Below are 18,092 nucleotides of genomic sequence, written 5' to 3'. Positions count from 1 at the left end.
TGACGTGTCTGTGGTCAAGGCTCATCGAAAGTCCATTTTTACCGTTCCGCAAAATGTAAAATGTCCCTCCCGCACCGTGGGAAATGCATTTTCACGAGCATTTTTCATTAGCAAGTATATGTTACTATTCTTTTCATCCATTGTTTATTTCTGTGGTCAAGGTTCACCGAAAGCTCATTTTTACTGTTCCTCCTGATTACCAACATGTTGCACCAGCAAGTATATGTTACTATTCTTCTCATTCGTTTGACGTGACTGTGGTCAAGGCTCATCGAAAGTCCATTTTTACCGTTCCGCAAAATGTAAAATGTCCCTCCCGCACCGTGGGAAATGCATTTTCACGAGCATTTTTCATTAGCAAATATATGCTACTATTCTTTCATCCATTGTTTATTTCTGTGGTCAAGAATCACCGAAAGCTCATTTTTACTGTTCCGTAAAATTTTCTTCCTCCCCGCCTCGCTCGTTAACGAATACATTTATTGCATCGGGAACGTGCAGACGGAATTTCGTCTGGCGGTTGCAAAAAGATCTTTCTTTCGCGCAGCTCGAATGAAACAATCTCGACGATAATCTCGAACGAATAATGCATGAGAATTAGAGATAATTGCCAGGCTTTGGATCTTCATGCATACGACAACTGTGAATGCGGAGGATACAAGAAAACGCGTGTACGTTAACAAAAGTGAACAGTAAAACGTGGTCGTAAAACGGCCTATGAAAATCCGAATTTGCATAGAGATCCGCAGTCTAATCGTCACATGCTTCGGCGATCGAATGACCGGTCGAATATTAATCGTATGGAAATCGACGAGACTCCGAAGGCAAAGAAAACTGGTTCGCGTAGGTTTCCATATAAATGAATTTCAATCGAATAGGAAAAGTGCAGAGTACACTGTTACGATTACTAATTACCTAGTAACGAGAAATAATACTTCGCGAAAAACGACACGAACGCAACTTTCTTCGAATATGCTGACGGTAGGGCGAGAGTCGAGTCGATTAATTTACAATCTCGATGGTGGTATATCGAATACGTTCGATATTATATCGAGAAAGGGTTCGAGCTGGAAGACAGACGTCCAAAGGCACAGAATGGCCGGGTGACGCAAGGCTTTTCGAAGCCGGGAGATATATTGTGTCGGGTTGACGACATGATCGGTGCTCGTGCCCGGCCATCTTTGGTGGAAGCAATACCGAGAAACATTGGAATGTCCCATTTGAGGTGCGCGCCCATATTTGCACGCGTGTCTTGCATTGTTTCGCGGTATCTTCCCGCGTAAAAGTACAGTTCGGCTCATCATGCAAACAGAAATTACGAGCCGGCCTAACGAGGCTCTGCCCCCCATCGGCCGGCGAACAATTCTTTGAAACGCGCGCAAACCGATCCTCTTCGAAAGTCCTAGGTAACTTTCGGGGAAAATCCTGCGCGTACAACGAGTCCGTTCTCGCTTTTCTCCTCGCGAGATCTCTCTCGAGTCAACGCGATTCGAGGTTCGAGGAAACGATCTTCGAGACGATTCCATGCTCGATGAAAGTACGGGAAATATTCCTCGAAACGCGCGCAAACCATTCGCTCTCCAAACCCAAATAAATTGTTCGGGAAAATCCTGCGACTCTTCGGTCTTCATAGATTCCCGGTAAGGTAGAGTGACTACATTACCGTCAAAACGTGGTTTTACGTGCCTCGAGTTTTCATTCTTATATGAGAATATTTTGTGGTTGTTAACACTAGGTTTACGGGACCCGTCAAAATGACGGATTCTAATATTTTTAATTTACGATTATTGAGGTTATGAAGATCCATCTACGTGGAATTACTCAACAAATTTATTTCTGTAGGTATACATTATCTAAAAAATGGCTAAAAATCTTGAATAGACACATTCTTCTTATTTTTATAAAGTAATGTAAAATATTCGCTTTTAGTGCTCCGTAAACTTAGTGTTAAAGGACTCGTTCGAAAGAGGAACGTTATTTGTTAATATAACCGTTAGAAATAGGCCAAAAATTTTACCTCACTGTGTATAATGGCGCCAGAGTGAACGACTGCGGTTAATCATTGAATTTATCGTTAGGCAGCCCTATCGTTACAGTGAATTTTCGATACTTGTCAACAACACGGGTCCTGCCAGCGTCATGTATCGTGCAGGAGACATACCCGAGTTATGTTTACACTCCTCGCCGCCCGAGACCTCTCGAGCGGTAGTGGGGATAGTTCCGCGACGTTTATCATCCAGGCGTTGGCGACATATATAGAGAAATCACTGTACATAGTCTGCGAGCTAACAATAATATACAATTTCTCAGTAGAAATACATTTAATTTGTGCATACAATGAAGAAGTAAAATTAAAATTTGGTTAATTCAATTGTGAAAGTATGAATCTAATGAGATGAATCTATGAAAATCATTTTGTAACAATAACATAGTGTGTAGATAATAAAAATGATGAAAGTCGTGTTGTTTAAACATTGTCCATTCACGAAGGTTGCATTAATACCACAGTTATAAGCGACCACATGGCAATTCCAATAATAATTCCGCGACGTTTATCATCGAGCCCTTGGCGACACATATAGAGAAATCACTATATCATCCGGGAGTGCTACCCTCACGGTAGTGGTAGCGGAAGTGGGGATAATTCCGCGACGTTTATCATCGAGCCCTTGGCGACACATATAGAGAAATCACTATATCGTCCAGGAGTGCTACCCTCACGGTAGTGGTAGCGGTAGTGGGGATAACTCCGCGACGTTTATCATCGAGCCCTTGGCGACACATATAGAGAAATCACTATATCGTCCAGGAGTGCTACCCTCACGGTAGTGGTAGCGGTAGTAGGGATAGCTCCGCGACGTTTATCATCTAGGCCTTGGCGACATATATAAAGTGACAAAATTTTTCGTGAAAATCCCGCGACACTTAATTCGTTGCGTTTGATCTTCGTTTTGGTGAATCAATCTGGCTCGAGGAAACGAACGTCGAGACGATTACTCGCCCGATGAATGTGCAGGAAGGAGAACGAGGGGGAGGAGAAAACATCAGAGATCTCGAGGAGCCGGTCGTAAACGTAAACAGGTCGTTGATCCGTCTCTAAAAGTTCATTATGCAAAACAGTTCGCGTGCTTCCCGATCGGGAGACGCCGCTTCCCCAAGCCGGCCCGAGCCGGCCCGACTCGACGACTCTCGGAGGCGGAAAAATCGGAAATGCAATTTGTTTCAACGCTAATCTGTTTTTCTAATTAAGTTGGATCGCGTGTCGCGCGCGGGACGGGGGAGTCGGAAAAAGGAAAGGAGCCGACCGTGACCGACTCCTCTTGCTGGACTCCTTTTCTCTCTCTTCTCTCTCTCTCTCTCTCTCTCTCCCTTTTTCCCGGCTCCGATGATCTGGTCCTGGAGGCGCATCGCGCAGCGATCTGCATATTTCTCTCTGCGGGCGATGATAATGCACGGAGCAGAGTAATCTAATGTAATACGGCACTTTTAACTCCCACCCGACCGTTTCCACCTTATCTGGCCGGTTGATTACGTCGTAGGAAACTAATTGCCTAGATTAGCCTATTGCGGCGCGGTTGATTAAAAGCTGTGGCCAGCGAATCAGAGGCTGGCTCGTCCGGGAGCAACGATAGCGAGCAACGATACCCGGCGAGATCGTGTTTGTCCGTTTTCTTCCCGTGTTTTCCTCGATTCGACACCTTTCTCATCTCTGAGCATGCATATTTTCTTATTGCTAATCAAGTTAGTTGTTAACCTGAATAATCATCTTGATGCCAACTTCCCTGCTCCAACTAATAACACAATTTCATCGCAAAGATCCCCCGATCTCTCGGACAATGTAGAAGAGAACGAAAGAGCAGCGATCAAGAAGGCGAAGAAGAAGATGAAGAGGCTAGAGAGAAAGGGTTCACGCGTGCATAATCGAGTAGCCTCAAAGATGCATGATAAAAATGGCGAAAGCTGAAAATCATCGCCGTCCAACACTCATGGATAGAACAATGTTGGAGATGCTCGAAGAGCAGCTATCGAGAAAAAAGGCAAAGAAGAAGATGAAGAGGCGAGAGAGGAAGGGTTCACGCGTGCATAATCGAGTAGACTTAAAGATGCATGATAAAAATAGCAAAGCCGAAAATCATCGTCGTCCAACACTCGTGGATAGAACAATGTGGAGATGCTCGAAGACTAGCGATCGAGAAAGAAGACGAAGACGAAGATGAAGAGGCGAGAGAGGAAGAGTTCACGCGTGTATAATCTAGTAGCCTCAAAGATGCTTAGAAAAACTAAAAAAGTCGAAAATCATCGTCGTCCAACACTAATGGATAGAACAATGTGGAGATGCTCGAAGAGCAGCGATCGAGAAAGAAGGCGAAGAAGAAGACGAAGAGGCTAGAGAGAAAGGGTTCACGCGTGCATAATCGAGTAGACTTAAAGATGCATGATAAAAATAGCAAAGCCGAAAATCATCGTCGTCCAACACTCGTGGATAGAACAGTGTTGGAGACGCACGAAGGAAAGTAAAAAGCAGCGATCGAGAAAGAAGAAGAAGTAGATGAAGAGGCGAGAGAGGTATGTATAGGTCCACCCGTGTATAATCTGGTAGCCTCAAAGATGCTTAATAAAAATAACAAAGTCGAAAATCATCGTCGTCCAACACTCGTGGATGGAACAATGTTGGAGACGTTCGAAGGGAAGTAAAGAGCAGCGATCGAGAAGGAAGGCGAAGAAGAAGAAGGAGAAGAAGAGGCTTTGGAGGAGGGGTTCACGCGCCGCTGGCAGCGAGAGCGAGAGCTCGGATCGAGAGAGGGAGAGCTGGCGAGTCTGTTAACAGTGCTGACAAGGAATAAGTTCGGCAAACATCGGCGCGATCCTCAAATATCGGCGGCCGCTTTGATCGTGCCGTGCCGTTAGACACTTCGTGTGGCGCGCTGTGTTGTCCTCTTTGCTCTCACCTTTTCTCTATTTATGCATTATCGCCGCGGAACGCGCCGCGCCGCGCCGCGCCGCGCCGACGTCGACGTCGATCCGCTCCGACAATACATGCGTGTATGCCGGTGCGTATGTGTCCCCGAGTTTCCACGAACGCGACGCCGTCCCCTTCATTCATAAAAAGGACCTTACTCTCGCGAGTCATGTAGCCGATGCGCACCGACCATCGCGAGATCGGACTCCCGCCGATTTCGATATGCCCATTCAAGGACTCCGCTTTTTCAGCCTCTCGAAGACGAACGACACCGGGATCCTGATCTCTGCCAACTAAATCAATGTCCGCTGGAGAATCCTGTCTCGTCGACCGCTTGGAAACACGTGGAACTACTCAGACGCTTGGATTTACAGTGATTCCTCTATATATGTCGCCGAGGCCTGGATGATAAACGTCGCGGAATTATCCCCACTACCGCGGGGTATACCCTGCGAGGGACCGCAATCCTATGACGTCCAAAACATGTGGTGCCATTTAAAAATAGTCAAGGTGACCTTTACTTTTTTACGTAAAAAGCATCTTTTTAGATTTAAGAATTTGCGGACATGAAGCTTGTCAAGTACTGACAAACTTTTGTCTAAAGCACTACCGGAACCAGCACTATCGCGAATGCCTAAGAAATGGTGACATAACTTAACGGGGGGTATATGTCGTCAAAGCGTGGATGATAAAAGGTCGCGGAATTATCCCCACTACCGCGGGGTATACCCTGCGAGGGACCACGAAGCAAGAGAGGTCTCCACGTCAGCAACAATCCTATGATGTCCAAAACATGTGGTGCCATTTAAGAAAAGTCAAGGTGACCTTTACTTTTTTACGTGAAAAGCATCTTTTTAGATTTAAGAATTTGCGGACATGAAGCTCGCCAAGTACTGACAAACTTTTGTCTAAAACATTACCCGTACCAGCACTATCGGAAATGAATAAGAAATGGTGACATAACTTAACGGAGGGACCCTGTATATGTCGCCAAAGCCTGGATGATAAACGTCGCGGAATTATCCCCACTACCGCGGGGTATGAGGCGCCCTCGGACGCCGAGGAGTATAAACATAATACGACCCTGTATATGTCGCCAAAGCCTCGACGATAAACGACGCTGGCAAGACCCGTGTTGTTGACATATATCGAAAATTCACTATAGGGTCACTATAGGTTCACTGTAACTATAGGGCCGTCTAACGATAGATTCAATGATTAACCGCTGTCGCGCATTCTGCTCGGCGTCATTATACACGGTGATGTAAAATATTTCTTAACAGAAAAAAAAGGTGCATATAAACTCTAGCTTTTTAGTTGCCAGTTCGAGTTATGAAATATTTGTGTTGGGTCCAATAAGAAAAATATCGTGGCGTGTTGAATGTAAAGTCGCCGTAAAGCAAAATCGCGATGAACAACCTGAAAATAAAAATTGAAATGACAAAATAGGAACCAATAAAGAAATAGTAGGGGTAAGGGACTCAATTACTGCGGGGGTACCAATTACTGTGCGTATATTGATTATACTTCTTCTTGAAGCACAATGAATACTAACAAAGAGATATTACATTTTTTCATTAGAATTAGTTGATATAGATGTTATATATCTCTTTTTCAATATTCATTCAGCTTTAAAAATAAGTGTAATTAATACAGGCACAGTAATTGGTACCCCTACAGTTCTTTCTCTGATGATTCGAATAGATTTCAAAGAGTGCACAATCCGTCCTTAAATTTTTTGAATTTTCCAGTTTCTTTAAATTTCACCTATCCAATTTTGTCGTAAACGCATAAAATCCGTGACGTCCGAGTCGCGAATTTGGAAAATGCATTTCCAAATGCATAAAATCCGCAGTCTAGTGACAATCGATGTTTAGAACGCAATTGTATACAGCCGTTAATAATTGTGCATTTCCGTAAATAAAGTGTTCCATTATGAATAGCCGCGACGCGAAGTACCGCCGAAATTCGCAACATTACTTTGCAAGAGGAATAAATCAAAATTGAATAAATAAATTCGCCTATAAATTCGATTGTTCAGGGCTGCCACGAGATCAAAATCGTCCGCCTCGCGAGGGTGAACAGGGAATCGCGCCGCGGCCAGCTCGGAAATTCTGCGACGGTGACAAAGGGAGAATTGTATTACGAGATCGTGGAAGAATGCCCGAATATTACGAAGCAAGCGGATTACCGGTATCGGCACCGGTATCCTGCGAAGATCGCGCGCGTGCTGCAGCAGCGGAGAAGCACCTGCCGCAACAGAGGCGCGGCGTGCATTCGCGATCGCGCCGTAGGACGTCAGAACCCTCTGACGCATTCGTTATTATGATTTATTCAGAATCTACCTTTCTTATGAATAATAAGCGTCGCCAAGGATATGAAGAAGTTCTTTGTTGATGCGCAGATAGGCGACGAGCACGCGCCAAACGCTGTCCGTCGAACTCGTCAGGCCTTTTCTATTAGGAATCGGCGACCGATCGCTGCGACGAGAATAAAACGCCGGACCAACGTCGACGCGTTATTACCACCGTAGACTGCTATAACGCGGAGAAACAATTGCGACATCCCCTCTTAGAACGCGGTTTCTCTACAATATAACTCGATTAGGTTAAGAGCTAAGACTCCGTAGATTCGCGATAAGGTAGAGTGACCACGTTACCGACGAAAATAGGCGAAAAATGGTTTCACGCTCTTCAACTTTTCGTCCTTGTTCGTCTGAAGTCTGTGAACGGAAATTATACAGCAGTTACCGACCTGCTGACTCTGCAAAAGTCGCGTGACTACCCTTGGCCCTTAACTAGACTTTCTGATGATGGAACCGTTTGGAATTGCCAAATTCTTTCGCGAGGACTGACCGCCATTTTCAACGCTCGGTGGGTTCAGCGTTAGTGCAACAGTCTTCCGAGCAATGCGCGATCGTGGAAAGGGGTCGTTTTAATTTTAGGAGATTCAATTAGCGATAGAAAGTCCAAGTTTGGATTCAAAGACATGCGCCACCATGTTTAACCCTTAAATTGCGGGACCGGTGTCTCGAGACTCTTTTGACCGAGGGTTCGAAGCGCCCTGTTAGAATTTCCATTGAAACTGTAATTTTCTAGCAGTCAGTTTAAATTATTAGATGCTTATATTAAGTACGATAAGAAAATGGACGATGATCTCGAAGAAGTAGATGCAAAAATATATGAAACATTGATTCGTAAGAATTTTAATGGTTACCATGTCAAAGGATATTTCAATTTAAATTGTGAGTGGCTGAAGGCTGCGAATGGAAATGGTGACTACCCTTGGCTCTTAAGCAGCCCCCTTGCACCCTTGCAGTCTGATTCCTAGCAAAGCGGGATTTTCTTTTTGAAATTTCGTACACTTTCTCCGAGGAGGATCGGGAGAGGAAAAGTGGAGCGAGACGAAGCGATCCGTTGCGAACCTTGATCGCCGGTTCGTCGAGATCGTAAATCAATGCCGGAGGTACGAGGCGGTGGCACACGTTTCCTAGTCCCGAGTGATTTACACTGAATGGAGTTCGCATGCAACCGCGGAGAACGCTTCGTAACGTGGCAGCGCTTCGGTTGTAACGGGAGGAACATTTACACAGCTTTCGAACCAGAGGAGTATTCATAATAAAACAGTTTCTCGCCTCTGCTGTGGCAACCACGTGGCGCGCGCTAGAGAGAGAGAGAGAGAGAGAGAGAGAGAGAGAGGGAGAGCGAGTTTTCTTGGCGTTAAATAGAATGTCGAGAATAATTCATGTCGAAGTAATCTGATCTACCGAGTTACGCGGAAAGCGAAAGGATGCGCTGAATATTACACGCGAGACGAGGCAACCTCCTTTCCTGCGAAATCCTTCCCCACTGTTAGGAAAAACATTCAACGTCTCGGGGCCTCCGCAACTCGAAACCCACTCGATGTTCATTCACCATAATACAGCGAGTTCCCGCTATAAGTCAGTCGCGCGGTTCCGGCGAGAGACATTTAGACGAAATCCGAGCCCCTCGCCGAACGTCGCGTTTGAAATACACAGTGCACGCTGGAAACGTAAATGTCACTATCCGTCTCTGTGTCATGGACCTATCACACAGAGACGGTTAGCGACAAGAAGGCTGAGAGCTTACAAAAATTGAATATGTACAGTAAAATAAGTGCCGTCCTGTCTACAACGGATAAACGAATAAATGTTGTCCCCAGAAGTACCGAGCACTCGATGACCGCACAGCGAGCACGAAATGCCCGGTACAGTGAGTTCCCGCTATAAGTCAGTTGCGCGGTTCCGGCGAGAGACATTTAGACGAAATCCGAGGCTCTCGCCGAACGTTGCATTTGAAATACACAGTGCACGCTGGAAATGTAAATGAGCCTCGCGTCTATGCGGCCAGAACCAGGGACATACGGACGGATCATAAACCTATGACACAGAGACGGATAATGACAAGAAGGCTGAGAAAATGTCTTTCTCCGATACAATTGTTGCGCGTAGAAACGGACAGCGAAGCTCGATGTATCGTACACCCCGCGGTGGTGCGGATAGTTCCAATGACTTTCAACCGCGAAGCTTGCACTGACTTACAACGAGAGTTCGCTGTATGTCAACAACACGGGTCTTGCCAGCGTGGTGTATCGTCCAGGAGACATACCCGAGCCGTGTTACGTTTACGCTCCTCGGCGTCCGAGGCTTCTCGAGTTTGTAGGCCCCTCGCGGGGTATACACCGAGGTGGTGCGGGTAGTTCCAATGACTTTCAACCGCGAAGCTTGCACTGACTTACAACGGGAGTTCACTGTACTCCCAACCCTTATCCATCTACGAAACATATTAAGAAAGAAACTATCTTCTGTTCCATTTCGGTTTGTTGCAATTCAGGTAGAAAATTTGAAGTTGGGAAAACGGGGGACGAGAATGTATTTTTGCTTTCAGAGTTGCGAGTCGCGTTCACAGTTTGAGAGTGTGACCATCGCGAATCTTCTCGATCGGTTCCGAATTTTCGTGGTCGATGGCTCGGCAACGTTAAATCATCTCCATCGCCGAAAGTGGGCTGTCCGCTAATTAAAAGGTCCGTCAGTACGCTCGACAATCGTAATCTCGACATCGACCGGCTCGCCGGCCGGCCGAGCGGGCCTCCTGCAAAAACCGAGAGGAAGAAAGAAAGAAATTGGCGTCCACCTGTGCAACGCGGCGAAATTTATCACTGGCCGGCAGGTACACATCGTATCGCGGGCAAACCGCCTCGGCTCTCCTAAACCAACCGACCGACCGAAATCACGGTCGGCGTTTCGATGATTGCTTGAGAAAGGTTGGCTGCGCGTGGCACCTGCGGCCACCTACGTCTCCCTTTCATCCTCTTCGCCCTCTGTTTGAGGATCGTTGGGGGCTCGATCGTCTTTATCGCCGCTTTTAGACACCTCTCGAACCTGTTGCCTCGACCTGTCCCCTTAGAACCGTACAAAAATTCGCTTGTGCAACTACCTTCGCCTTCGCTTTTCGTTTTACGCTCTTTCTTCTCCGATCCTTCCCTCTCTCGAACGCTTCACCACTCTGGAATCACTTGGTGTTCCAATGTACAGGGTGTATAAAAATTATACGTCACGACCATCATAGCGTGATTCTACACCTCCGGATCGGTGGAGATCTGTGAAAAAAATGCACCGCAAAATTCATGTTGACCTCGAAACTTAAGGTCAAAGTATCGAAATATTTGAGCGATGAGTACTATACGATGCAATAAAAGAAAATTTGTCGACACTTTGACCTTGATTTCCAAGGTCACGGCGAATTTTGCGGAGCATTTTTTTAACAGATTTCCACCGATCCAGAGGTGTAGAATCATGCTATGGCGGTCGTGACATATAATTTTTATACACCCCGTACAGCGAATTCTCGATATATGTATGTCACCAACACGGGTCTCGCCAGCGTCGAGTATCGTCCAGGACACATACCCTGTGTTATGTTTACTTGGTCCCCCACGAAAGTGGTAGAGCGGCAGTGGGGATAATTCCGCGACGTTTATCGTCCAGGCCTTGGCGACATATACAGAGAAATCACTGTCATCTTTCGCTTTCCGCGCTGGCTGTCTCATTTTCTTTCTTGTTCGTGTTTCAATTGATTTTAACCTATTACGCGATGCTCGTAACATTGTTTGTCGGACTCGTGTCACATCCGAGGCAAGACGAAATTCTGAACAATTCATCTACCGGAAGCTTGTTAATAGCATGTTCATTCGTCGTACTGTACCAAAAGCGTTAACAAGTTATGTTCGAAGACGTTTCGAGGTCTGCGACGAGAGACGCAATTGGACGATGACCGAAGTGGTATCAAAGAGTCGATGAGGAAATGCCACGAGATGGTACATTTCAAATTTGAATAGATTAGTCCCTGTTCGCCAACGAGAAAAAGTACAGAAGAAGGTGCTCGATTGTGGAGGGTGCAAGGGGTTAGCCTGCTCGAAGAGATTATGGCACCGGGAGAGGTCCACGGTCCACCGATTCCACCTGGGTGACCGAGCCCGAACTCTGGCTAGTCGCGCCGCTAGAAACGAGTATGCGAGCGGAGACAATGGCGGGCGAGAAGGTCGAAGAGACAATAAAACGGGCGAGCGGCCAACAGCCGGAGAAAAGAAGAAAGAGGGAAACAGGGACACAGATTAAATAGAGAGGGAAGAGAGGGGTGGGGGGCAAGAGAGGGGGAATAGAAGAGAATCGGCGCGAGACTCCTAGCCGGCTCCGAGCGGTGCGGAGCGGTGCGGAGCGGTGCGGAGCGCGCGAGGTTGCTCGTTAGGTTCACGGAGGTCAGACTGTAGGTGATCTGGCCCCGGAGGGTACGAACCCGGGGCATGTAGACCGGAAGTAACGTCACACCCGCGTGGCTCTGAATGCGCATACCGGATGCATGGCATCGGCTCCCCATCAGAGTACCATCAACATCACATTCACAATTCCTGCACATCGCCGCCTCGTCGCACATCACGTCACATCGCATCGCATCGCATCGCATCGCGTATAACCCGCGTCTCCACGCTCGCGTACTCACGCACCCGTTTCACTGCCCCCCCCCCCCCCTCCCCACACACACCCGAACCATGGCCGAGAGAGCACCGTTCTCCTCTCGTCGCCGATTTTTCGACAAATTTCTCCTACCGAGACCGCTCGACCGTGCCCCGTGCGCAACCAGTCGAGAAGCTACCACTCTGACCATCGAGATTCTGCTCTGCGATTCTCTTTTTTAACTGTTCCCTTTGTACGATAGGCAAAAGTTTCTCGCCCCTCTACCGTTTCTTGCGACTCGGTTATTCTTTAATCGCTGTACGTTGCGTTTGCAAGTACATTGCCCCGTGGGGCATTCTTCCGTAGATGTTGCCATCGAGAGCCACGCCTGTTTAGAACATTCTGCGGAGAAGGAACCGGGTAAACTTCTTTTTTTACTTTTGTAGACATCTGTTACAGTGTTGCCTCTGGAGCAGAGACGGCTCTGTGCGGCAGAGCTCTGGCTTCGCTAAGGAGCCACGAGGTCACGCCTACTTTGAGCATTCTATGCAAAACGAAGGAGACAATCGGCCTTCTACCTCTATCTCAAACGCCACGTATTTGAAAGCATTTTCCTGAAAGCAGAGATTGCGGGGCAGCGCTCTGGCTCCGAAGGAGCAACGAAGCCACGCCTACTTTGGGCATTCTATGCAAAACGAACGCGGCAATCAGTCTACTATCTCTATCTCAAACGTCACGTATCTGAAAGCGTTGCACTGAGAGCAGATATTGCGGGGCAGCGCTCTGGCTCTGTCAAAGAGCCACGAAGCCACGCCTACTCGGAGCATTCTCTGCAAAACGAACGCGGCGATCAGTCTTCTATCTCTATCTCAAACGTCACGTATCTGAAAGCACTGTCCTGAGAGCAGAGATTGCGGGGCAACGCTCTGGCTCCGAAGGCGCAACGAAGCCACGCCTACTTTGAGCATTCTCTGCAAAACGAACGAGGCAATCAGTCTTCTGTCTCTATCACAAACGTCACGTATCTCAAAACGTTGCACTGAGAGCAGAGATTGCGGGGCAGTGCTCTGGCTCCGAAGGAGCAACGAAGCCACGCCTACTTTGAGCATTCTCTGCAAAACGAACGAGGCAATCAGTCTTCTATCTCTATCTGAAACGCCACGTATCTCAAAACGTTGCACTAAGAGCAGAGATTGTGAAGCAGCGCTCTGGCTCCGAAGGAGCCACGAAGCCACGCCTACTTTGAGCATTCTCTGCAAAACGAACGAGGCAATCAGTCTTCTGTCTCTATCACAAACGTCACGTATCTCAAAACGTTGCACTGAGAGCAGAGATTGCGGGGCAGTGCTCTGGCTCCGAAGGAGCAACGAAGCCACGCCTACTTTGAGCATTCTCTGCAAAACGAACGAGGCAATCAGTCTTCTATCTCTATCTGAAACGCCACGTATCTCAAAACGTTGCACTAAGAGCAGAGATTGTGAAGCAGCGCTCTGGCTCCGAAGGAGCAACGAAGCCACGCCTACTTTGAGCATTCTCTGCAAAACGAACGAGGCAATCAGTCTTCTGTCTCTATCACAAACGTCACGTATCTCAAAACGTTGCACTGAGAGCAGAGATTGCGGGGCAGTGCTCTGGCTCCGAAAGAGCAACGAAGCCACGCCTACTTTGAGCATTCTCTGCAAAACGAACGAGGCAATCAGTCTTCTATCTCTATCTGAAACGCCACGTATCTCAAAACGTTGCACTAAGAGCAGAGATTGTGAAGCAGCGCTCTGGCTCCGAAGGAGCAACGAAGCCACGCCTACTTTGAGCATTCTCTGCAAAACGAACGAGGCAATCAGTCTTCTGTCTCTATCACAAACGTCACGTATCTCAAAACGTTGCACTGAGAGCAGAGATTGCGGGGCAGTGCTCTGGCTCCGAAGGAGTAACGAAGCCACGCCTACTTTGAGCATTCTCTGCAAAACGAACGAGGCAATCAGTCTTCTGTCTCTATCACAAACGTCACGTATCTCAAAACGTTGCACTGAGAGCAGAGATTGCGGGGCAGTGCTCTGGCTCCGAAGGAGCAACGAAGCCACGCCTACTTTGAGCATTCTCTGCAAAACGAACGAGGCAATCAGTCTTCTATCTCTATCTGAAACGCCACGTATCTCAAAACGTTGCACTAAGAGCAGAGATTGTGAAGCAGCGCTCTGGCTCCGAAGGAGCCACGAAGCCACGCCTACTCCGAGCAAGCTGAACATTCAGACCAAGACGGCATTGGCCACAAAGCAAAGAACGCTAGTTGCTCCTCGTTCGTATTGATGCTATTAACCCTTTGCACTCGGCGCTATTTTCACTTTAAAACTAAATTTTTTCTTCCGTCTTAGAATATTTTCGTTTTATTCATACGAACCTGATCCGATTTCCACATAAAATATTCAAATGTTTAGTAATCTATTAAATACAAATTTTGCAATGCAACAAATATTTTGTAAAATTTCTCGTAATTTCTTTGCAATAATGCCACAATAATTTCTAGTGGTGCTTCAGAGTCACCACTCGAGTGCAAAGGGTTAAAACTTTCAACACCGCGATATCTTCAATGTTGCAAGTATTGTGGTCAGATCCTGTATCGTTAGATTACTCATTGTATGGATTCAAGGCAAGCATGAACATCTGAACGATAAAAGAAAGAAATCACAAAAAAAAGAAAAAAAAAAATATTAGACCCGCAAATGAATTCGTGACCGTAACGATTCGTTGTAAAATTCTTTCAAATTTACGCTCGTTACTCGACCTGTACAATGTAGCGAACGTACCAAAAATGACGATGATTATTGTCAGATCTGTTCGCAAGCGAGCAAGAAAATCACGAGGCACCGAATGCATTTCTACAGGTGACGTTATCGAACCTGCAGCTCTTTCGATTTCTTCAGAGAAACGGCCGCTAACGCGACGCGGGTAATTATAATTTAAAGACCGGTGGCGGGACTCGGTGATCGGCGCATTACGCTGGAAATGCGACGGGGTTCGTAATCTGAGAATGCAACAAACTGGCACCAGAGGCTTTTCTCCGCAAGCGACGGTCGTTACTCTCGTATGCATTCTCTGGACGCATTAAGATCCTCGGACTCATCGAGAAAGCCCCTCCCCTGCCCCCTCTCCCCCACCCCACCGCTCCCGGTTATAATTTCCGTGGCTGCGCGGTAACGAGTCGCGCCGGCGCAGCGCTAATAACTCTCGATAAAAGGAATCGAACGGTCGGCGTTACTCGTTACGCGCGATTATCGGGCGTCTCGTTATCATTAACACCGAGGTCGAACGATCGCGAAGTAATGGAGTCGTTTCCTCGAGGACGATATCAGAACGTTCAGAAACCCCGGCGCAACGATGCGCGCCGCTGCGCCGGGCCGCCCGTTCGGTCTTTCGAAGCCGCCGCGCATTCTCGAATCGCAATATCTCGATACCGTAATTAGAAGTCGTTGAAGACCTTGTACGATACGCGGGATACGGCCGGCGGCCCGTACGAACGGGAAAAGATAGGGACCGGACAGGGATACGGTCTCCCGCGAGCAATTAGGCGAAGTAGGTATGCACTACCGACCTTTCGTGATGTTCAGGCGAACTCGTTCCTTCTCCCACGAGGCGAAAGAGGCCTCCAGGGCCTCGGTCATCTTCTTGTTGGTCCCAGGTGTTAACGGCGGCACTTGCGCCGGGATATCTGTAACAGCGGACCGGAGAGTCTCGATTAGTCCAGAGTCGGATGCAATCGCAATTTCGTATCAGCGTTCGGGGCTTCTAATTTCCTGAGGACACCCATCCTGCCGAGAACTTGGAACTCTATCAACGCGTTAGGCGCGGAGCTTGTATCTATGGACTTTCAAAGTACAGTGAATTCTCGTTACGAGTCAGCGCCAACCTTGCATTTTAGAGTCAGTGGAACTAGCCACACCACCGCGGTGAGGGGCCGAAGCTCGAGAAACGTATCTCGAGCTACATACGTGCAACATTTTATCGGAGAAAGACGTTTTCTCTCAGGCTTCTTTGTCACTATCGTTTAGTAGTCATAGGCTTTTATGACTTGTAGACGGGTATGACTCTTAGGTTTCCAGCGTGCCCTCGAATGGGACGCTTGGCGACAACCTCAGATTTCGTCTAAGAGTCGGTAAAAGTAAATAGTATAATTTAATGCGGTTCAAATAAAATAGTACTTGAAACAGAAAGAATAATCGAGGCACGGAATACTCGAGGCTGATCGTTTCTCACACCCTTGCAACTCGCTGCTATCCCTTCGAGAGCTTGGAACTCTGAACAGCATGGAATACTCGAGGTAGCTAATTTCCTACGTCCCTGAAACTCGCCGCCATCCCTTCTTGTAACTCGCAACGAAGTATAACCTTCAGTGTATACCCAAGGAATACTCAAGGTTAGGTCTGTAAAGTCCGGCTGGCATCCCCCGAGAGCTCTCCGCGCTCGCCATAAAATTCCTGAAGCGAGGAGCCCCAAAATTCCTGGTCGTCGAGGCAGTCGGGTAGCTGGTAGGTGTCAGCAATCGACACGAAACGAGGTCTATCCGTAGAAACGGAGGGGCGGGTGGATGTGTGAGAAGGCAGGTTAATGGTACTTCTCACAAAGCGGCGTACAGGCAGGGAGCACGCGCGCGCTAGCTTCGCTGTTGCGAGAGGAGAGATAGAAAGGGAGCTAGAGAAGGAGAGAGACGGAGAAAAAGGAGCGTCAGGTGTCGCGGCGGCGTCGGCAGGAGCAGCGAAAGCGAACAGGCGAGGGGGGCATGCACACCATCCTAGATAGCATCGTCGTAAAGAGGGGTGCAACTGCCAGGCAGGTGCAGGTGCATCGTCGTTGTAGGTACGCTTGCTCTATGCCGTGCACACCGCGGCCCAACGCTCTCTCTCTGTACACCTTATGGCGTTCACGCGAAACGCTTCTCTCTTATTCTCCTCTCCTCCTCTTCTCTTCTTCTCCCGTACCCTCCCCGCCCCTCCGACGCCACCACCTAACCACCCCGTTCCCTTTTCTGGAACACTTTTTTTACCCTAGCCGACCGTTTTACGATCGCATAATTCGTGGGAGATCGAACCGCTCGACGCTACACGGAAAATCAACAGTCGCCCATCAACTCTCCCCATTAGCTCAAGGATCTATTACAATACCCTCGGCTTTAAAAAATTATGAAATAATTCCCGGTAGATAACGTTTCAATACGCAGAACTTCGTGAAACCTCGACGAATTTTCGATAGAGTGATTTCTCTGTATATGTCGCAAAGGCCTGGATGATAAACGACGTGGCATTATCCCCACTACCGCTACCACTATCGCGAGGGGCCACGAAGGCCTCGAGAGGCCTCGGACGCCGAGGAGTGTAAACATAACACGGCTCGGGTATGTCACGACCCGTCTTTTGTTTGGCATATATCGAGAATTCACTGGATATGTCAACAACACGGGTGTCGCAAGCGCCGTGTATCATACTTCCTTAACGGACTATACTCCGCGGCAGTGGGGATAATTGTACGACGTTTATCATCCGGGCCTTGGAACCTTGCAAAATGTTCTATAAAACTTCTTTAGATCATTCTAAATTCCACGTTTCGGATCTTTCACCTAGAAGAGGAAGACCAAAAGTATACGGAAATATTAAATCACTTCCATTATACACCACCACTAGACCAGTAACGGAAGAAAAACATAAAGACATTATGTGTTTACTACCATACATCCCTCCAGTTTTTCCGGAACATTTTAAGAATCTTAAAAACTCGAACTGATAAAAATGGCTTACTTTTTAAGAATAATTAATAAATGTTCACGAATTGTTTCATTAAAGTTGTCGTTTCAACTAAAACTCATAGTTCTTTATTGCTTTAAGTCGTTTATAGGACATTCAGTTAATTCTGAAAATGGTCCGAGTCAGTTCAAACTTTGAAAACAACATTTTCGTATGAAATTCATAATAAATGTCCATTAATCAAGACCAACAAAATTATCAATTAAAATGTCGCATAGTGTAAAAATATTTTCTAATTTATTCAAATGCAATTCACGAAATATCTCGAAACAAGAAAGATACGACTTGGACGACCACTTTCATAATTACGTGCACCTTCTTTGGGGAACTTCCGGAAGTAGAAGGAACTACAGCTTGCGGTGGGAGT

The 18,092-nt window shown here is 47.3% G+C and overlaps 1 protein-coding gene across 2 annotated transcripts in view; it reads right to left on the bottom strand.

Moving 5' to 3' along the window:
- Pnt (ETS transcription factor pointed) overlaps positions 1–18,092 on the bottom strand; it is a 265,759-nt gene that overhangs the window by 64,309 nt on the left and 183,358 nt on the right. For both annotated transcript variants that reach the window (XM_076806345.1, XM_076806346.1), the window contains exon 4: positions 15,523–15,639. In XM_076806345.1, coding sequence (XP_076662460.1) covers positions 15,523–15,639 — 117 coding nt within the window. The remainder of the gene's footprint in view (positions 1–15,522; positions 15,640–18,092) is intronic.

This window comes from Halictus rubicundus, chromosome 2 (genome assembly GCF_050948215.1).
Source record: "Halictus rubicundus isolate RS-2024b chromosome 2, iyHalRubi1_principal, whole genome shotgun sequence".
Classification (NCBI taxonomy): Eukaryota; Metazoa; Arthropoda; class Insecta; order Hymenoptera; family Halictidae; genus Halictus; species Halictus rubicundus.
The sequence above is the reverse complement of the archived record's forward strand: the minus strand, read 5'-3'. Positions and strand labels throughout refer to the sequence as shown.